The following is a 24,021-nucleotide window of genomic DNA, read 5'->3' as shown; positions in this document are numbered from 1 at the left end:
AAATGCCGCGTATCCAATGAAATGAATGGATGATAAAAGAAATTTGCATAAAGCATAATAATGCCATATTATAAAATAGCAATTGTATTATTTTATATTAAGTTTCTTTGATATGGATTCAATTCTAACGTCCAGTGACAAATAGTAGAGTCATATTCATGTCAAGAGAATGATTTTGAAATAAATTCTTCTTCGAATTTCAGTTCGAAAAGTTAGAAAGTGTTGAACAGGCAGAGAAAATTGTGCCATTTTGAGTCGTATCTTCAACTTGTAGGGAGCACTATACTCTCAAAATGTGATCGCATTTAAACATCCCGCACAGTCAAACCACAGGCGCTTTGGCCTTTTTCGTGTTCAATTTTTTTGGGGAAATTTATTTAATATGTCCTTGCTCTTTTTCATACAGTTTTACAATATAATAGTTTGGCGTGCTGCCCTCTTTATTGTATTTACCATGATGGATCAAGAAGGAGAAGAATCAGCACGTATAAATTACTGTAATTGTAAGATTGTATGGATTAGATCAAGTACACATTAAAAAGGGAAAATAAGTTGAATTGTTCAGGAAGTTTACTAAAAATCTCAAACACGTAAACAAACAACAGATGGGAGGGGTGGTGGGGAGAGTCAATCATGTGAGACAAACACGGTTCCCATATTGAAGAACAAGATAAAACCAAGTGAAATATCTATATTACAGTCACCTTTTGGTTACAGTAGATAGAACACCATAAGAAATGAACATACCCGTATGTCAACTACTGTTAATTCACTAAATATACAGTTTTCCATGTAATTTATATGTCTGCTCATTAATTCTAAGTAAGCTCAACAGTCTATTTTTTTTTTTTTTTTTTTGTAAAAGTAGCTGATGTTAAAATTCCTGTATCGTCGTAATCTGCTGATATATAAAGACAGTTAAGGTATTTACAGAAAAAAGAATTATTGATCTACTGTTTAAACACACTACTGCTCATATTACAAATAAGGAAATACTAAAAAGGTGTTATGTGTCATGAAAATTTGAATATTTTTCGCAATTAGCACTTTCATATTTGCAGCAGCCAAGCTATTTTATTTGCGTAAATAAACCAGAGATACATTATCAGATTTACAATATTATTCCCTATTACGGAATAATGGCTGGGTCTATTTTCGTTCCGATGACCTTATAAATCGCAAATATACAAAATAGATTCATATGTTAACAGGTCCTGAAATTAAAGAAAAACCAATATCAAATACAAAAATATATTTAGTATTTCTTACGCTGACAACGCTTATTTTGGAATATGGTAATTTCGATTTTGGAAATACTTCTTGTCTATCTCGCGTTGAATATGGTACTTTATTTGCCTTAATATATTTATAATTTGCAACCTTACAGCTATACAGTATTGTATTTAAATACGACCACACCAAATTTTCCCGAATAAGACTGTTGTGCTACATTAAGGTTAAGGTGCAGTTCTTGGGGTATGTCACAGATTTTTTTATTAAATTTTGCAAACGACTTTGATTGATTGATTGTTGGTTGCTTTACGCCGCATTAGCACCCAAACGACTTTGAACTATTAGTCTACTTGAAAATTGAAAACAAATAATGCTTTTATTTGTTTTATTTTCTGAAATATTATTGAATTTATTTTTTCAAAGTGGATACACATTTGTATAGAAAGCATATGAAATCGGCGAAAAGCTTCTTAAATTTGACTTTAAATCATAAAATCTCCAATTACAAATGCATAGATTTTTTTATTAAAAATTTATAAATTGTTGCAGAGACATATGTCTCTGGTTGTTGATTCATTAATTTCCATTTTAATGATGTAAAATAATAATAGCGTCACCTATTTTTCTATCAATCAAACGGAAAGTTGATCGACAAATTTTACAAAAATAAGTGACATAGTCTATTAACTGTAAATACTAGTACCTTTAATTTGAGCGTCGACATAACAAAAACCCGTTGGTTACAGATTTGTACTGGTTGGAATATATCCTTCTCATCAACAGACATTATATTATTAAATTTGTAAAACTACGTTGTGATATAATAAAGTGGCATATTTAAATATGTTTATCACATTAAGTAAGAATTCCCTTGTTTTTGCTGGGGTTCGTGTTGTTCAGTCTTTAGTTTTCTATGTTGTGTTTTGTATTTTGTTGTTTGTCTTTTGGTCTTGCTCTCTTTTTGTTTTTGCCATGCGTTGTCAGTTTATTTTCGACTTATGAGTTTGAATGTCCCTTTGGTAGCTTTCGCCTGTCTTTTCTAACTAAGTCATTTTTGTGAAATTAAAGGCTGATGATATCATTTTGCCAATACAAAGAAAAAAACAACTTCTCTTTGTCCATTTTGGTTTATAAGCACTTCATTTTTAATAAGTTTTGGATTATCAAATATTTCGCCCTCGAGCATGATCGAAGAAGATTTTTTTTATCGGAATACGCATCTGGTGCAGAAAGAATAGTACCAATAATGTTATTCTTATACTCCTGAATATGCATGAAATATTTGCCACTAGACGCATAGCAAACAACAGTTCGTGTTTTTAATAATTTCTATAGTATGCTTCTAGTGACGAAAGGGTTTCGTCATTTCAGTTCAGATATAAACGTATCTTGCCAGTGTTAAGGCTCTTTTTAAGTCATCTGAAACGAGTCTCTGGCGATTGTAATGTTCAGGAAATTATTGAACCAATGCATGCATATATACTACACTTAGTTCTCTGTGCACTGTTTTTACGTTTATTTAAAATCCATAACGTATTATTGACAAATAAATATTTCATTCGGTGATAATTGATCAAAAGCTTTGGCTGCTAATTCACTGTCGAGTTTTAGAGCCGAAGTTTACGATCGTGATCAAGATAAACCGAATAAACATAAAATCATGAATCACGTGTGTAAAAATGAGATGATTGAGCGATGTGTATTTGTTGATTTTTTTAATATTTTCCATACTTTCCCATTTGTTAATTAAACTTTGTCAAACCAGTTTAGATGTTTTATTTTTTTTTCAGAATCAGATACTACTAGCTTTCTTCCACGTTAGTTTAATTTTCTTCCATTATCACTGCTTTCCCAACGAACATGCGCTTTGCGATTGATGAGACGTGTATTTTTTAAGGTCACTGCACACGATAAAACTGTCGGCGAATTAGAGTACGGGAAGACAATAATCCAAAAGCAGTACATTTTTAGAGACTGATTTGAATTAAATAAAGCATTTGCATTTGCTTTATAAAAAAATGGTCTATGTAGCGGGTTTTATAGTAAAACTTAGTCATTCAAATATTTAAAACAATTTCATCTTTTTTGTTAAATTTGAAGGATCAGATGATTTTAACATTAATTTTACATTCTATTGTGACAATACCGACCACAACACTTCAGTTTCCCAATTTATAAAAGTTTCCGACGTGTAGGATGTACAGTCACTGTGTGGTCATTATTTTTTTTATAGGGGAATATTATTTAAAATTTAAAATTTTGATAGAGCATATATATATTATATATAGATACATGTAAATATATATATATATATTACATGACATTATATCATATTTAAATTAGTCATTTCGCACAAATAATAAGCATTGTCTGTTCATATATGCTAGCATGATTGATCATGAAGTATATGTGTATATATTGACTAATACCTTGTTCAAATGAAACTGGGAGTAGTGTTAAGCCACAATATAATACATACGGGTATTCTCATTTTTTTCAGATCCACAACCTAAGTTCCAGAGAATTAATAGGTATGGATTAAAGACAATGACAAATACGGAGAACATTGTAGATAAAGTGCAGCTGAATGTTTCTGATAACACATTAGCTAAAAAGAAAAGGTTAATTAACTCAATACAATCATGGAGATTTTCAAAAAACCTTCACCATTGTTTTATCCACTGCAGATATGGACAATGTAGTTTCTTTTGTAGAGGTGAAAATGTTCATCTCTTTACACAACACGTACAAGAATGCAAGTATCAACCAAACAAATGTCCAAATGAGGGGTGCTTGTTTACTCCTTCTAAAAATTCATTAGCAAATCATTTAGAATCATGTCCGTTTTCTACGGTCAATTGTCCATCAGAAGGGTGTGACAAGCGACTTAAAAGACGTCTGGTTGATGATCATCTTCATATATGTCACCATCGACTGATTTCCTGTCCATATAAAACATCTGGTTGCCAAGAAGTGATGACAAGGGAAAATGTGAAGGAACACGCTTCCGTGTGTAAATTCAAAGTGTATAAATGCCGATATTGCGGAGGAACTGTTCCCTGGAAAGAAGCTGATTTACATTTAGAAAAATGTACCAATATTAAAATAAAATGCGAATGTTGTCGACATGAATTATCAAAAAAGGAAAATATTACACATGAGAAAGTTTGTTTGAAGGCACATGTTGCATGTCCTAATACCGGTTGCGGAATGCAAATGAAAGGCTACCAGTATCTGCTACACAAAAATTACTGTCAATATCGTATTGTTGACTGCAAGTATAATCAGAATGGATGTCGGGTTAAAGAACCTAATATAACCATCAACGGTCACATTGACAAATGTCCATACAGATCAATGACATGTGACATTTGTGAAAAAGAAGTAATTGCGACTGATTTTGAACGTCACAAAAGTGACTGCACTTCGAATATTAGCTGTAAAAGGTGCAATCAGCAAGTAGCGAAGTAAGTAGTATAATGCTCGAATTATCATTCTGGCAATTCATCAAACATTTTATCTTTTTTCGGTATGATGCTTTCAGTCACCATGAACCACCCCGGTGGTCTCGTAAAAGCGTGCTCGCCTTGAGTGAGGGTCATGGGTTCGATTTAACTAGTCGAATCGAAGGCTTAACAACATTGGTGTTGCTGTTTCCAGGCTTTCCAGTAGGTTCACTTTATATAACCTCAATGCTGTTTGTTTTTATTATTATTTCTTCTCGTCCTAAAATATGCATGAATTATTTGCCACTTGAAACTTTTTACTTGATCAGCAAATAATTAATCATTAACATATGGTTACCAACGACGAGCGTTTACAAAGAGGCGAAGACTCTAATATACATAAGAGCCGAGTGCGAAAATAAGAAATAATACAGAAAGAGTGCAAATCTATTTATTAGCAGAGCGCCAAACCAATGACAAGAAATATCAATTTTGACCTGGCTTAAGACGGCCATAAATAAATCCGCATGCTTCCTTCACAAGTGACTCGGGGGCGCAATTTCAAGGTTCCTACATCTAGGTGTACAATTTTTTTTTTAAACTTGAAAATCAAAAATGAATGATTACATAATTGTATAAACATGAGTATCAAGAGTTGAAAAGTATACATGTCTTTGAAACATTTACCAGACAGCAATAAAATCTTCAACATAGACAAGAGACCATACTATTGTTAAATTTTAAATCTTCCATAGTCAAGTTATGAAAGCATAAGAGACTTTTAACTTTTTGGCCATCAATACCTATATAATAATAAGACGATGTGGTATGATAGCCAATGAGACAGCTATACACCAGAGTTCAAATAAGTGGATATAAGCAATTATAGGTCACCGGAGGGCTTTCAACAATTAGAAAAAAAAACATTCCGTTCATTCAGCTATTAAAGGCCCCGACATGAAAAATGCGGAACAATTTAAACGTGAAAACTAACGGCCTAGTTTATAACAAAACAATCTACGAATTTCAAAAACAAATATGAAAGACATAAACCAACGACATCCACTGAACTACAGGCTCCTGACTTGGGACAGGCACATAAAGAATATGACGGGGTTAAACATTTTTCTGAGCGCGCAACCCTCCGTATCCTGTGACAGTGATGTAACAGCACAACATAAGAACAAACTGTAAAATTCAGTTGAAATTGTCTTAACTCAAAAGATTGGTACGAAGCACAACAACAACTAACATAAAAAAGAACAGACACAAAGCACCGATATAAGAGTATTCGCAGTAACAGAAAGCTAGTTCAAAGTCAATAACAACTAATAAATATACCATGTTCTCCCAAACTAAAGTATCAATCAGTATACATCCAACGGATTTGGCGTAAAGACGTCATAAACTGTCTAAGAAGCGCATGACCTTGTGCAATGTCAAAATATAATTAAACAGTATCGATACGAAGTAGGATCAAATTCATTAATGGTCAATGAGCAAACAATGATAGCAATTAGGCAATGTTCCCAAATCGGGAAAACATTGACATAATGCAGGGTAACCTGTCGTATAGCTTCCATTGTGTCAACGTATTTATACATCCTTGGCTTTCAAAGTTTAGGTTTGAACGTTCCTTAGGAAGGTAAATCTAGACGAGCGCTTTAATTCGGACGAACAAAATTTTGAAGTGTTGTTCATAATTAAAGAATGTTTGCGACCTAAAGTATCAGACTTTAATCTGATTAGAGGAATACAAAAAGTCGATCATATATAAGCAAGGAAAAACACTTTCTGTATTGATTAAGGTATTACAGAGCCAACTCTGGTAAAAGGGAAACAATAATAAACAATTTTATCTGTCAAACCCAATCCTCACAATAACGTATATCTACAAGTACTAAACTTATTAACACAGAAGACACGCTTTCTCACATTCAATTATCGGTCTCTGTACTTCCAAGTAGATTTAAAACAGTAATATGAAGCTCTATTTAACAATCCTTGGTCTTAAATTTTTACGTACACCCTAGTACAATGTCACCAGACGAAATTCTGACTGTGCAACTTTATATGATATGCAATTACCCACTCCCCCAGTTCCGACCTTCCAAAAAATGGTAAGAGCTCAACTTCTATCTGCCAAAGACAACAACAATACACAGACTTTTTTTTTTATTAATAACGCATTATACGCTTAGTACTCGTTGTGTTTAAATTCAGATTACATGTTACATGTACTTGGTCATCTTGTTTTTTAACATCGAACTTGGTAGGACGGTCTGTTCAAATTCATTACCTTTCGTTACGTTAACAATTATCCATTCATTTTCAAAGATCTTTATAGATGCTGAACTACAGTTCGAATATCACGTACAATGACAAATATTACAGAACTTTTAGTGTCGTTCACAATTACTTCTACATTTTGTAGTTAAAAGAACATAATGATACTCATATATTTACTTTCAGGTCAGCTTTAAATTTACATAATCGTTTGTGTCCTAGAAAAAACTACAAGATTGTATGTGATATCTGTCGACAGTTAGTCGATCCGTTTAAACTAGAAAATCACAAATCTCAGTGTCAAAATTGTATAACTCACTGTCCATACATTAAACAAGGATGCCACGTTCGTGAAAGTATCATGTCGATTGATAGACATGCAAAGGAATGTCTGTTTAGACCAGTTATTTGTGAAGATGGTGGATTAGAAATGACTGCAACAGAAATGGATTTACATCTGAAAGAATCTAACTGCCTTAAAGACACAGTTTATCCATTGGTAGATGACGAAGAAAGTAAACCAAAACTTGAGGTAGAAGTAAACTCATTTAAGTTTCACTCTCACATCCCTATCGACTCACTTTGTAGAACCTACCTATTGGCGTATTATTATATAAATAACACATAGCTGAGAGGGTGATAGAGCAGATTGTTACCCCGAGAAAACATTGTCAACTGAGGCGAAGCCAAGGTTGACAATGTCTTTTCGAGGGGTAACAATCTGCTCTATCACTCTCTCAGATATGTGTTATTTAATCTATTATACTGAATGTTCTGTTATTACTGTCTATTAAATTTCAAATTCAAAGTAATAAATTATGTCGTCTTGTACATAGCAATCATCTGTATTTATTAAAGCGCACATTTGAGCAAACGTCTCCGTGAAGGGTAATAGAGTATTTGCCATGGGATAGAGTAAATTGTCTCTCTCGTATTAACCAATCAAAATCTGGCATTTTGACATGAAGTATAATAATAATAGTTGTTCTCGTCCTGAATATGCTTGAAATTATTATATTTGCCAAAAAAAATGGACGTTAGGCAAACTACAACCAATCAATCAATTAACTATAATCACAAATAAGAAGTTGATACATTTCGATGGTGAATTGTTAGACTCTAGATTATGTCATTATACTCAGGTTGTATTTTGGGTCTTCCTGTTGTATGCCTCTTGAAACTACATGATTTAAAACTTGTAATTGTTGTTCAAAACCTTTAGTCTTTTGCATGTTACATGCGCACTTTTCAAAAATGCATACCAAATGACACCAAAATAAGGCAAAAAAACGTATTTCAACTAGATTTAAGCTTCTGTTGAACAATGCATGTTTTTTTTCATTTTCATAAGCATTCTTTCAATCCTATGGATTTCTCCTAATTATGCTAGTTTCGTTCTCCGTCCAGACGAAACTTGGCTATACATGGTAAAGTGTGAATTACAAACGTCACAATTTAACTACAATTACTGTTTAATGCTTCAATATTTTTAAAGGACTATTGCTTAACGTCAGGTATAAAATGTATTTTCATCTTGTTTAACAAGGGATAGTATGTCCTTTTTACAATATGGTTCAGTGAAAAAAATAGATACCATCATATTTCCATATCCAAGTTATCTATTGTGTTTTGTAGGAGTGTTTATTCGTTTAACGTTTGGTTAAATATGCTAGGTATAGCTAGCTAGGTATATCGTAGATGTTTAATTAGAGTCTTGATGGGTATCTTCATTTCTGTATTCTTTATAATTTGGACATTTTTCTTTATTCTCTTAATTATTTTTGTTTGTCTATTTTGTCTATTCTTTATTTTTTACCAATTTTTCGTAGTTTTGGCTCATTATTCTCTATTCTGTATACCCCATCCAGACCCTCTTTTATAACTACTATCGCAAGTTAAAAAAATGAAAAATAGACAAAAACACATGCAATATTTCAACTTTGCATGACGTCATTACAATCTTATCATATTCTTATCGTAATAATATAAATATTATTTTTATACGATTTTCCAGCAAGCGAATGATGACAAAAGTAATGATGAATCATCACATGAAGAAAACTCTGATTTAGGTGAGATCCTTAACGATCGTATATTTTAAAACTGTTATAGTACGTCTTGTTTACAGCAATAAAATGACCATTTGATATTTTTCTGGGTAGGAGGATTTTTTGCTTATTGACTATTCATTTTCAATTGATGATCTACACATGCTAATTTTTTTCCGGGGTTTTGCTGCAAGAAAATTAATTTCACTTTTGTACACAATAATTTCCTGTATTTTTTTTTTATTTTCATCCTGTCTTGGGCAAAGTTTGTTAAATTTTTAGCTCTTACAAGGCCAGCTGGATATTCATGTTTAAAACCCCCACCAGAAAATCAAATGGTCATAACTCAACGAACAAGTCAGGCAAATTGTTTTGAAAATTATAGCAATTTGACAATAACAAAACAAGTTTCCGTTCCAATACACAATACGCATCATTAAATTGGGTTAATTCCGCGATTGTAACTGTAAACGGTATGGTTATCATGTCAAACAGATTTTTTTCTGCGTACTAGTATATAATAATAGCCTATTCTATTGTATTGCCACCCGAGTTCGTTTATTTATTTCCTTAAACCGTTTGTCTTCACGTTACATTTATGTGTAAGTAAATTGAATTTGTACTTTTGTATGTGTGCGCGCTTAATATAATCAAAGTACTGAAGTACTGAAGTACTGAACATCGGATGACCGCAGGTTCTTGTGGATGGTCAAAAGCACATGTCACAGAAACAGATCACATCTCTATACCTGAAACTGAGGTTAATTTACAAAGATTTTTTTTCTTATACAAGTTCGTGCTTGGATGATGAATAAATGACAGGAAATTCAACCTCACCGTAATAACTATTATATTGTAGTGATACAAATCAGTATACCTTAGACTATTATACTAATATAATAATAGTTCCAGAGAATACACTGGTTTGTTGTTATTTATTATATTAATATTACGGTTGCATGTATATATAATTTTCATCTATTTGTATATCATACTATTCTACTATTATTATAGTGTAATGCAAGTGCATGGTGGACACTCTTCTGTAAAAAAAAATCAAAGTCTTAAAGGCTGTAAAAGCAATTGCTGCCATGTTAATGTTTTGTGGACTTTTATTTTTCATCCATATATATAAGAATTAAACCTGACAGGACAGGAGTGTTGACTAGTGAGAAGCAAGACGGTTTTAACTTTATATCAATATAAGACTTTAGCAGGAAATCATTTTAAATATGTTTTATATTTTACAAGGAGACAACAAGTTTACAAGGCTAAAGTTAGGGTTAATTATACATGTGCTGAAACATATAACTGAAAAAAAAAATCATTATGGATTATCCTCTGGTAGTGTTTGTAACTGGGCAATAATTTCCTTTATTGATTTAATTTTAACCATTTTCATAATTAATTTAAATTAACCATTCAGTTAAAACATTTCAACTTTCCAGACGCAAATGTTGAAAAACGGGACAGAAATAAAATATCTTACAAGACATAAACATGTAAAAAATAAATATATATTTCAGCTTACTAAAAATATTTTCATAATGTTACTTTGACATCATTTCTTAAAACTAAGTCCCAAACATAATTGCTCAGTTGACATGTGTCATCCTCATGCGATACGAGATAACTATAATTCTGATGCAATCCCGAAAAGGGGGGTCATCACAAACAAACATGACATTAAATTGTCATTATACGAACTAGAACAAACAGCTCTATGTTGCTTTGATATTTATCAATTTTCAGGAAACATGTGAAATAAATTTCAGGTCCATTTCATTATAGTGCCTAACAAGATTGTGTGAGGTAGACGAAATTGACCTTAAAACGATCGTATTGTCTTTTGATGTCCAAAAATAGGCAGATCGGACATATAAGGACTTTATCTAATGACTACATAAATTTGGGATTTATTATTATTATAATATTCTAATGAAACTGAAAATTGTATTTTTTTTTAGGATAAACAACAATTTTACCTGGCGTAGCCGTTCATAAATGTTTTTCTGCATTTATCTTCGAAAAATGGCGTATTTAATGGAATAGAACGTTAATACAGTAAACTTTCTCTTTTTTCTCCGCAATAGGCTATCAAAAATAATTTATCTAATGTGTATGTGGAAAATTATGTGAAAAGATAAAAAGTGGCAATTGTTACCTTTCATACCTTAAGTTTCGTTCATCTGATTCTGACCAATGCTTATATCACTAAATATCTATTTATATGCCGCTATTATTGTTGTTGTTACCAATTATGTAAATCAATTGTATCTGATTTTATGCCCTTTATGGGCCCTGTAATTTGGGAAATAAAAAAAAAATCTATTCATTGATAAAACGTAATAAGGACTGGTCCAGTGTCCAGTTTGCAGGTCATTTAATTTTCTGTACACATTCATGCACGCTCTGATTTAATCAATTTGTACGACTTTGCCCCCAGCAGAGCTATAGAAAAACAGTACATTAACGGGTGTTACACGGACACTTTATAGATGTTAGCACATACTTACAACTTCTCGTCCAATCAAATTGCTTATATTTGCCTTCTAATTTTCATAGTACATACTTTTCCTGTGTACTAAGTAACTACGCATGAATGACCACAAGGGTAAGATTTCATTGTATCGTAATCAAGATATTTAAAACAAAAATTGCCATTGGCTATTTTGAAATAAAATGCTGTGTTCCAAATTAAATTAAATAGTTTGTAATTAGTTTTCACATTGATTTTTAAATATCCTGCTATTAAAATCTTTGGATCTAAAAAATGTTTTTGACAATTGCAAATTTTATCATTTAAATAAAGGGTAATACATATGGTTCTTTATACCTTGATTAGAGTACAACGATATCTTAAAATTATGATAATGTATCGTCCATGCAATTACTTTGTACACAGAAAAGTGTGTACTATGAAACCTTGTGAAGGCAAATTAAAGCACCTTGGTGATAATTTTTTAAACTTTCTTAAGGAAAGTGATCTATTTCGTCATGAATTGATTGATTTATTGATTATTGGTTGCTTAATGTCCAGTGGCAAATATTTCATGCATGTTCAGGACGATGTCATGAATTGAAAAACTGTGATTATGTCTGAAGATAATGTGCCACCTATATTATTTATATATATAAACATATTCTGATAAATCTTTGTTTTTACTTTGAACTAATAAAAAAAAAACACAAAACCTATAATTTCTGATCTATTTATAGTTGCTTTTTAATGCCTATCTGCTAGACTATATCTTTGGGGACAAACTATCTATATGTTTCAAATTTATTATAGCTTTAGATTTACTGTGAAATTAAAAAAATGTTTTCAAAACATGTAAAGCTTCCACTGCAATTTAATTATTGCCTGCTTTTGGTCAATTTATTTTGTCATCTTACCTTGTAAGAAGAACATGTATAGTAAAACACCGCTTTATATCAGTATACATACTTACACCAGCAGCTACCATCTTTTCATTCTGGAGTGAAGGGCCTTTTGAAATCACATATTTTACAATGATACTAGTGAGTAGATTTACAAAATTCGTTAATGAGCTCCGTTTTACAAACACCTGTGATACAAGTAGTCAGCCAAAATAAACTATCAATAGACCAATTAAAAGATTACTCGAGTTGTAAGTATGTGCTAAATTGGATAGTCTATGGAAAGGTATATACTATGAAATTAAGAGCTCGGGGCAAGCCCCTCGCTCTAAATTTCATAGTATATACCTTTCCATAGACTAACCTAGACATACACGGACACTTTTTAGTTGTTACACGGACACTTTTTATGAATAGAATCACTCGTGCATGATCAGTGAGTTCATGGGCACTTTAAATTTCGATTAGATTTGAACTTTTTGTTTCACCGACATATTTCCTGTCTTTTTTATTAAAATATTTACGTTGGCATCAAATAACTGTATTTTTTTCAAACAATTCCAGTATATTACTATTCATATCAGTACACTACGGAATTGACCATTTAACTTCACAAGGGGGGGGTTATGGTTTTTTTCACAAAAAAAATATTCTGATCCCCAATTTTATGAGAAAAAATATAGTGTGGTCAAGCAGATGACAAAATAATGTTCTGATTCCTAATTTTCCGAGTACAGTATATTAAAGTGCTAATTTCGAAAAAAATATTTGGTGATAGCGTTGAAAAGGTAAATAATTTTCTTACTCAGAAAATAAAACATACCCCTTTTGAAGCTAAATGGTCGGTCCGTAAATGTATTTTTTCAATATATGGACATGGATAGTATTCTGGACAATACTGAAAGTAAAGAAATGCTGGTACCGACGTTTATATTTCAATATAAAAGACAGTAAATATATATAAAAAAATCAAATCTAATCAAAAGATAAAATCCCTATCAACTCACCAATGCACGATTGATCCTATTAATAATAAGTGTCCGTGTAATACACGTCCAAATAGGCAGCAAATCTTGAAGAAAATCTTTCAACTTATGTCACCAATTTTGGACGGTAAGCTGCGATTGGATCATAATTGTGACACGTGTTTAATCCTGATCAATACTATTAGAGACCTACAAGCATAAAAATTTAAAAAAAAAAACCCAAAATATATACCTATATATATCTAATAACAAGCCAAAATCTTTTTTATCATAACATTTCATTCACTAATGAAATAAGAGCTTCGTTCTTTTTATACATTTATACTGTTATTGAAATCATATATATTGAATTCATATATTTGGGAGCAAACGGACGATTTTTATTATTTTCTTAAGGGGGAATGGGGAATGGAATGGCACATCCTGTATTTTTTCAACAAAAAAGGATCAAGCCTGTTATTTTAAATGTTTAACCCCCCCCCCTTTCCGTTTTTCCCCAAATAAAAATCAAATGTTAGCTTGCTTACCTCTTAAATCTTTTTCCTACATTACTTACTTGCGAAGTTGCATTTAAAAAAGTCTCAAATGTGTACGACATTCATCTTTTACTTGATATGGTTCTTTTTTACAAAATTATTAGATTGTTGAATTTCTTGAAAAAAATAAACTCTCGGCTGAAGGAAAGCGAAAAAAAAGTTTGTTTAAACTGTAACTTACATTAACTTGTATATAGTCATTAAAGTTTCTAATCTGTTTAATTTTGCTACCTCTTCTAAATGCAAAATGTACTACTTCTTTCTTGAAACGTCGTACAAGTCAGATACAAAACAAAGGTAACAAAAAACAGGCCGGAAACAAACTGCCGTATAGTTTTTTCTGCACTTGTAGTCAGGTCAAGGTCCTCGGCTATCGCCTCGGACCTTGATCTGACTACTCGTGCAGAAAAACTATCCGGCAACGCTTGTTACCGGCCTGTTTCTTTGTTACCTTTGTATTGTATCTAATACATACTCGTACGAAAAAGCATGAACAGTTTGAAGGTAATCTAATAATAACTTAATCCAATCAAATTGCATAAGATTCAATAACAATGTCAAGTCCACATCATAATGAGTAATAGAGGTAAACTGGGTAGGGAGAAAATGACAGATATTTCAAGTTAAAATTTATGCAATAAAGAATTAAAATTTGTCAACCAAAAGTTTTGCTACAATTTCAAAAACATGTCGTTCTGCATGGGTATAGTTTTCGGATCTTTCATTAGCGTATTTAAGGCTATAAAAAGTTTGGGCTTCAAAAGTTCACACAATTATTGACTTTATACAGAAAATTCGTCCTTGTAAAACATTTAATAGTTCACAAATGATACGCGATTTTAAAGTAAAATTATTTCTTAAAACACTGCAAAAAATTTCATTCATATTGATAAAGTGGTATCGTCATAAAGTGCGTTGAAATGAACAGTGGTATAGCAAACATCGAATTCCCTCACAAAATGTTATCACACACTACAGTAAGGGGAGTCATTTAAGTTTGTCTATTTTTAGATACTATACAGGTAATCTTTTGACACTACGTATACAACCTGTGTGACCTGTGTAGTGATTTTGATTTTACGATAAATTCATGAATGAACGATAATTTTATGAATGAACATGAGCACCTGACCTCTTTCTTAAACACCTATTAAACATATAAAACCGTATTTAATAAGGAGATAATTCAGTCAAATTTTCAGTACTAAATCAACAACTGAAATGATTCCATTTTTTTATGAAACATCGTACGAGCGGAGAACGGAATCGCAGGTATAAAAATGCACTTTTTTCCCTTGTAATGACCGCGGATCTATAATTTTTATAGATCGGTTGAAATCCCAAAACTAATTTGCATAATGGAAATTTAGGCGATAGCAATACATCGGAATGACCTCAATGTCATCCTCTGTAAAAATAAGAAAATGTGGTATGATTGCCAATGAGACAACTCTCAACCAGAGAACAAATGACTGAGAAGTTAACAACTATGGGTCACCATACGGTCTTCGACAATGAGCAAAGCCCATACCGCGTAGTAAGCTATAAAATACCCTGAAATGACAAATGTGAAACATTTCAAACGAGAAATCTAACGGCCTGATGTATGTACAAAACTATAACGAAAGATTATGACATACAACAAAAAACGGCAACTACTGAATTACAAGCTCCTGCGACTCTTTTCACAAAAAATCTTACGATTAAAATTGATCGTAAGTTATACTGAAATGTGTATGACTTACGAGTATTTTTACTCTTAAGATTTGTTGTGAAAAGAGCCGCTGACTTGGGACAGGAACATACATAAGTGGCAGAGTTATACAACTTATATTGGGTATGAAATTTCGTTTCTTTTGAAAATGTTTGTTTTCTTGGTGGTTTAAATTCGACTCATGTGGAATTTTCTGTATTTTTGGTTTTCAATGCTCTTCAACTTCGTGTTTGATTTGGCCTTCTAAATGTTTTGTTTCGAGCGTCACTAATGAGTATTATTTATATATAGACGAAACGCTCGCCTGGCGAGACAAATTATAAGGTATCTTTGGTGAGTATTTTGGACTGAATAGAAACTATGTATTTCGTTTCGTAATACATTTGGCGTGGTTGAAGGGAACCACAATCCATGAAAATTGATACCCTACAGCAAGTATACTTTCGATTAATTGCTTTTTAACTTGTATCATATCCCTTTGTGTAGCAATTATTTATACACATACAGAACGAGAACAAATAAATAATGATCATTAAAACAGACGTACAGGTTCTGTAAAGTATTTACCCGAAAAGAGACAGAAATCAAAATTGTCACTGGAAAGGGGGTATGGACAAAAAAATTTCCTTGCAAGGGGCTTCAAACAGTAAAAAAAATGGAGAAACAGAAATTATATACTAACGCAAAGCAACTTGATGTTGGTCCACACAAAATAAGTGTTCTCTTTTCTAATTTGCACGCTTTCAACATTTCTTAAAATAATTATTCGATTATTTGTCTCCCATTGTACCCCATTGTTTGTTTTGTAACTTATTATTTTAAGCATCTGTCCTTGTTTTGTTTTTAAGAATTTACGATTACCCTCTGAATTTTGTTCTTCCTCTCTCTTTCTCTTACTCTAGTATCTCTCTCTCTCTTCTCTAATTTTCGTTTCTGATTTTTTTTTCTTATACTTCATCATCTCCACAGTTGCTTTAATGTTGTAGTAGTGCTTTAATCTTACGAACACATCGTCAACATATGTTTGTACTGTATGCCCTATGTGCATATACAATTACAAAAAGTATTGTGTATTGTCAAGGACAAATGTAGAATTATGTAATATCAATCGTGTGTAGAGCAAAAATGTATTTCATAAAAAATGCAGTATAGTTTATACGCTTTGAATGAATCGATTATATTATATAATATATCTTTATATTACTGTTTTAGATCATGCAGACCGTACACTTTTTATAACCCACCAAGAATCAACCATAAAAAATGAAGCTCTTCAAAATGTAACTCTTATATCATTTGATCAAGCATTCCCAATACCGAAATTTGTTGATTGTGGTGGGGGAAGTTGGGATGAAAAAAGATCTAGTACAAAATGGACCGGAGGTAGATATGCAAAAGGAAGGAGAAAGTTTAACTGTCTGCTAGAAATGATTGACAGAAAGAGATTGAATATAAAAACATCGGACATAAGAGATGTATATAATCATGGATGCAAAAAATTTGACAACGATCATTACGGTGTACTTCAGTTTCGGTAACAAACTCTTTTCAATCTCACCAACAAAAAGAGTTTAAATAATTGCATGACGTTGGCCAAAAAATAAGAATTAAGTGTGCACTACACTATATGTTTTACGCCACTTTCAGATACCTTGGCATCATGCGTTTTAGTTTTTTTAATGATTTAGGAAGCCAGAATAACCGAAGAGAACCACAAACCTTCGGCAGGGAAAAAAGGCAACCCTTTTGAATTAAAATCAGAATAGAACAAAATTCGCCATGTGCCGGATTCGAACTCTCAACCGTAGATTTGACAGGCTTATGAAAACTGTAGATAAAATAATTAGCCAGCGAGGCCCCTAAAACTGCATATCAATGCAGTCAGCAGCTTCTGAAAACTAACTAAACAAAAGTAATCTAAAAAAAATAATCAAAAAATAATCAAAAAATTTGTCTGTTGATAAGAGGATATTGTATATTTTGATTAAAATATATTATTAACAGTTTGCTTTTTATTTTACCTATATCTAAGAATTTTTTATGCTTGTTATTATGATTTCTTTGTACCTGTCATGGTTTTAATCATTACTTTACACTCGATCTTCTGTAAAAGCATGAATATTCCGAATTATTGCAAGTATACCCCTTACACCGCACTGACAACAACAAGAAAGCTAGAAAAAAAAATTAACAGATCTATGAGGTCTGGATGGGGTTTACAGAATGGATAATAATGAGCCAAGAATACAGAAAAAATGAGACAAAAAATAAAGAAAAGAGAAAAATGGGGTGCTTAACTATAAAGAATAACAATAAGGGGCAAAATAAATAAAGAATAGAAAAAAAATGGCCTAATTTATTAAAGAACACAGAAATGAAGATAACTCATCCAGACTCTGATCAATGTTACATGAGCCTAATCAGGCGGCTTTGATAGTCTAAAGGTATGTTCTTTTCATTAAATACTATCACAGAAACTAATTTCTCTCATCTGTTTATACGCGGACATCGAATAACGTACTAACAAAGTCGATCACAAGAACATGAAGTATAATGTATAATATAAAATAAAAAGATGTGGTATCATTGCCAATGAGACAACTATCCAACCGAGACCAAAAAACGTAAAAATTAGCAACTTTGGGTCAACGTACAGCCTTCAACAATCAGCAAAACCTATATCGCATATCAAGCTATAAAGGGCATAACAAATGTAAAACAATTCAAACTAGAAAACTAATGGTCTGAGTTATCACATACAAAATAATGGACACAAAATAACAATTAAAAAAAAGACTGAAAACACAGAGTACTATAACAACTACTAGACTAAGTATACTATGATCATGTATGCAAAATTTAAACTAAAATATGAATCAAGTCGGTTTATCGGTGAAATGTCAATTAACTCTAATAATCAGGTGAAAGTTTTTGAGGAGGTCAACCGAAGTTTTGATGGAATTGCTGCTAATTTAAACCTTTCTCCGGAAATTGTGTTGACATTTGGAACTTGGTATGGGTGTTATAATCTGACATCCTTTCACTTTAATTGTGAATCAAAAGTACAAATTGGTTTATATTTCATATATCTTATTGAATTGTCTTGTTGTAAAAAAGGAGCATCAAGTGGTCCTCTGACAGATATTTGAAGATGTCTTATCAGAAGGTTCAAAGTAGAAATTGAACTTTATGAGCGATATGTAAAATACTTTTTTCATATCTAATATATTCACCCAGTTTGAATATATATAGATTAACAAGAATGATCACTGGAATATTTTTTACAGTGTTACAGAATTTAAAAAAACATGCTGATTGGATTTTCAAAATGAGTCCCATGGCCGATTCCACGAAGCGTTCCTGATTTACTTGATTTAGTTTTTTCCCATTGAAATCAATCCGAACAGAAAGACGCATTGCAGTTCACTAGCAGCTAGAAAAGGGATGTTCTAAACTCCTTACAGGGATTGACACAATTGGCAATTACTTAAATCGAAATATATATTCAGTCTTCCAGGATAGTGTATAATTCCTCCCTTCTTAATAAAAGTGATAAAATAACATGCCGGCTGCGTGAACAACAATATCCTAACACCCCCTTTTCATGCATCAAACAAACACAAATTTGAAAAGGACCTTTAAACCTGAAAGTGTTGTTTATTGTTATTGTTGCAATAGTGTTGTTTTTTATGCAGATTGAACGATGAATAACTGAGATAAAAAAGTAAAAAATATGGTTGTAGGTTTTTGACATACGAAAGTTGCAAAATACTGAAAAATCTGTTTGCAGATGCTGACGAAATAATGCTTCCCAAAACCAGACGAAATATCACACATTCATTTAGATTGAAAAGTCATATCCATTCCGATACAGAAATTGAGCACGGTTATAATAACAAGCGTTACAAATTATTTTGAAAATACCCCTATAGTTCATCTGTAGGATGTGTAGTCTTATTCTCATTCGGATTCCAAATCCGAAAGGTAATGTTAATCTCTAATATGCATATCAACATATAACTTGCTATGTTGGAAAATTTAAATATTATTGGACATTGTATAGGACACAACTGTTTTTTCATATCTTTTTTTATTATGTAGCGCAAAGTCAACATCCATGTGTCAATGTACTACAGTATTTTTACTTTTCAAGTCTTATGCGAATTTGAATCATAAACCTTGTGGAATGCGAGTTTTCTGGCACTGAGAATACACATTTAACACAGCAACGTAATTTTTTGTGTTAAGGGGACAATTCTTTGGACATCTATATGTATTTCATACAAATATCGAAACACTAATTTCACTTGAATTTTTAAGGTTTGAAAAATTACAGGAAATATACCCTCTTTGGTATAAAAACATCATACTTGTGAAAACTTTCTAAATAGCATTTTCATCATTAAATCTGATATATTAACGTTAAATTTCGCAACATTTAACTGATACTGGACATACCTCATGATGCGTCACACTTTTCCCATTTTCACCTAAGCAGGTCTAGTAAGCGCTCGACTCCGTCCGTCCGTAAAACATTGGTAGGAAACTTTCGTCAAAGTTTTCTAGGCTTTTATGAAAGGGAATGATTAATTATTTGGTCTGTAGCTTGAAAATGTTGAGATGTAGCGAGTAAACAGTTTTTATATCCGCCATATAGCCACTTCCTGTTTGCCCATAGTTTGAAATTTTTAAACACTCATTGTATATATAATGAAAATATTCGTCAAAGTTTTTTTATCTTCTATGAAGAGGATTGGTTTAATATTTGGTCCGCAGCATGATAATGCTGAGCTGTAGCGAGAAAGCACATTTTACATCCACTGTGCAGCCACATCCTGTTTGTCGATAGTTTTAAATCTTACAACACTAATTTTACAAGGAGTATTTTCATCAAAGTTTTCTTGCCTTGTATGAAGGGAAATGATTAGATATACTCCGGTATACATGCAATCTCAATCAATTACATGCAGACACGGTATTGGTTTTGTTTTCGACTCCAACAGGTTTTGAAAAGAAAACGGATATTGCGTTATGACGTTCATGAACGGGGGTGAAGTTTTATGGAAAAGGAACCCGCTACATATATTTAATGTCGAACAGCATCATGCATAATGTAACGCGGGACAGGACACAAATTACAATTTAACAAGCATTGAACTATTATTTCTCATAACCTTATCATAGCACTGCATAATCGCATGTTAGCATTACATTTTTACTGAAACATGTTTTTGAATAGGTAGGGCACGTTTTTTCGGAAGTAACACCAGTATTTTGTGATGTATCTACAGAAAACAATATGTTAAAACACATTTGATTACAAGTTGCTGAACTTGTCTTGAAAGGTTTGTAGTGTATTTAGATATGCAACAACAACTCCCACATGATATTAGATAGTTTTGTATCTCCAGGTTCTATTTGGTAATATTCCTCCCAATATTGCTATCTCTTAATATCCTTTTTTTTACTCTGAAGCTTCTTACATAATGTTAATCCGAAAAAGAGCAAATTCAGTAGGAAGGGAAACTCAAGTAATGAAGTTGAACAAAATGAATGCATGAAAATACACAAAAAATTGTGGTGTCAATTGGTACGTAAATATCAAATAAATTCGATTACATTATGAAAATTCCAATCCTGCCAGAAAAAAAAAAACATGTAGGATTTATTTCCTTCGAGGTTCATGCAAATTGTTATAAATTACATCTCGATTTGAATCGGCTTCATAATTGCCACATTAATTTTACATGCTCTATTGCTAATGATACAATATGAATGTAAAAAATGAAATCGTGCATATTATTATATGTATAGACGAAACTTTGTAAAACTAGAGTGTTTACGTATAAAATCGTACCAAAATTATACATAGCATGAGGAATTGTAGGAGTTAATATTGCACTTGAAACTGCAAAAATAACAAAATTCTTCAATCCTTTCAAATTCAAATATGTAAATTCAATTGATAAATGAAATGGATGATAAAGTCAATCTGTTCACCGAAGTTATAATATTTTAAACGGTACCAATTTTATAGCACAAATGTACGGGGTGTCTGAAGGAAGCAAGACTTCGTCAGTAAAACTGGTGTTGTTATATCAATTTTTAAAACGTTTTAAATGGTTGTTTGATATGAATTTGTCAAGAAGTCGTACACATTCAAAAAAATGTAAAAAAAATACCGAACTGCTAGGTAAATTCAAAAAGGGGAGACTGCAAAAACTGACAAAATCAAACGTCATCAACCAAATGAAGGAGTGAAAAACAACTGTGATATTCCTGACATGGTACAGACATTTCCCGAAGAAAATGGGTTTTAAACATGGTTTTGTAGCTAGCTAAAACTCCCACTTGTTTTAGCAAAATAACATTTGTGTTTCACACAGATGTTAATTAAACACCTACACAAAATGAAAATGTATAATGTAACTGGAATGGTACTTACTTTTCCTTTGTTCTTCATGGCGTTAACTGTTGTTATATAAAGAGGTATACATTAACAGGGCGTTTTTATATAATTCAACTATTCTCATACTAAACAGTACCGGTACCGTATCTTTGATTGCTGACAGTTACTGAATTGTGTAGTACTTAATCGATAGAGAAACTATGCCTTCTTATGCTATTGTGATTTTTTTGAGTAATGTTCAATGCTTAGCATTTTTAGCATTTTCAGGAAATCAGAGCACGGTAGTCAAGTCAAAGAAAAGCTTCAATATCATGGCCAAAAAAAATTGAATACAAGAAATAAAAAACAGTTCACTGAAAACCGATCCCTACTATAAACAGCTGGTGGTCTCAGATGCTTTGAAAAAGTAAACAAATCCTGCTTCAGTATATATATATAAAGTTGTACAAATCTTACAAGTACATGAAATATTTGCACTTGTTTTTTCAAGAAAAATCAGTTTGCATTCATCTGGTCATTTTTTGTGAAATTTTGTTTCAAAGATTAAGAAATTCGTGGTAATTCAAGACATTTCACTGTTAACATGGTTAATTACCTCGTAAAATTAGTTTTTATCTCAATGAATTATCTGATAAATTACGTAATGTATGTATAAATAGACACCTGTACTGATATGTTCCAGGATGTAAAGTTTGGGCAGACGATATAAATTTCCAAGTGGATGCCAATTTAATGAAATGAAATGCAAACACTCTATAAATAAACTATCATATTGGAAATTCCAAAAGAAAATGAATATAAAAACGTTGAAAATGTTTCCCAGAAACGTGTGAGGTGACCGACGATCGATACACACGTAAAAAAATATTTAGATTTCGCCTGTGTTTATACATTGCAGAAATGGCAAATCGATTTTAATACAAAATTACACGATACAGAGATAAATTTCCTACACCACATGTGCATTTTATACGAATGATTTTCACGTCAGTGGAACTCAAATCCGAAAGTACAAAACTAGAAGAAAAATTAAACCAAATTATCACAGAAGGACGCCAAAATCCACTTTGAAATTTTGGAACATATGTGCGTCGGAAAGGTAGAATTCAACAAATCTTATCTTTTTGGAATTACTTCAATCAGGATCGCTCAAACCTAATTAAACATTTGAAAACCAGGGATGAATAGAAAATATCTAATATTCTGTAAATTATATATTATGCTTAGCCTAGTTTGTTTAGCATTTTGGTTTAAATAATTACATTGTCTTCCAAAGTAGTTTGACCAAGTCGAATATGTGGGAAGTGTTAAATAATATTTTTTCACAACATTTAAAAAATGCCGTGGTCAAGTACCTCGCATTGCCATAGATGACCTTGGAATGCCGTAATGCTAAAAGTAATTTTTCTTTCTCACTAAAAGAGAAAACATTGTAGTTTGGTTTAAATTATTATATTGTCTTACAAAGTAGTTTGACCAAGTCGACTATGTGGGAAGTGTTAAATAATATTTTTTCACAACATTTAAAAAATGCCGTGGTCAAGTACCTCGCATTGCCATAGATGACCTTTGAATGCCGTTGTGCTAAAAGTAATTTTTCTTTCTCACTAAAAGAGAAAACATTGTATCATACAATATTTAGATCAGTATATGTGTATACCATAAGCTTTGCAAGGTGATTTTCAGTTGAACTGATATAAATGTATTCCTGCAAAGTATTCGAGTTTGAAGTCAGAATTAATTCAATTTCTTTCGACACAAAATTATCGTGGGTAAAGGTACTGTTTAAATTTGACGTCTCAGCGGATCCTTATTTTCAACGATTTTGATAACGGCCAAAATGACGAAATAATGGTTAAGCTAATTTTCTTCAACTATAGTTGTGGAAATGTCATCCACAGGAAAAAGAAATTATCTGCAGCAATCATCAACTTATTGAACGCTGTACCATTATTATATAAAGAGCAATGTTTTTTTTTTTG

The 24,021-nt window shown here is 31.9% G+C and overlaps 1 protein-coding gene across 2 annotated transcripts in view; it reads left to right on the top strand.

Annotated features, from left to right (window-relative positions):
- Positions 1-17,633, top strand: part of LOC127724906 (uncharacterized) — a 29,304-nt gene extending 11,671 nt beyond the window's left edge. For both annotated transcript variants that reach the window (XM_052231912.1, XM_052231919.1), the window contains exons 3-6: positions 3,734-4,700; positions 7,152-7,497; positions 8,980-9,037; positions 16,843-17,633. In XM_052231912.1, coding sequence (XP_052087872.1) covers positions 3,734-4,700; positions 7,152-7,497; positions 8,980-9,037; positions 16,843-17,168 — 1,697 coding nt within the window. In that variant the 3' untranslated portion in view covers positions 17,169-17,633. The remainder of the gene's footprint in view (positions 1-3,733; positions 4,701-7,151; positions 7,498-8,979; positions 9,038-16,842) is intronic.
- Positions 17,634-24,021: the final 6,388 nt, after the last annotated feature.

The sequence above is a fragment of the Mytilus californianus genome, unplaced genomic scaffold (assembly GCF_021869535.1).
Source record: "Mytilus californianus isolate M0D057914Y unplaced genomic scaffold, xbMytCali1.0.p SCAF_1, whole genome shotgun sequence".
Lineage (NCBI taxonomy): Eukaryota > Metazoa > Mollusca > Bivalvia > Mytilida > Mytilidae > Mytilus > Mytilus californianus.
Note: the sequence above shows the minus strand (reverse complement) of the source record. Positions and strands in the feature narration are given on the sequence as shown.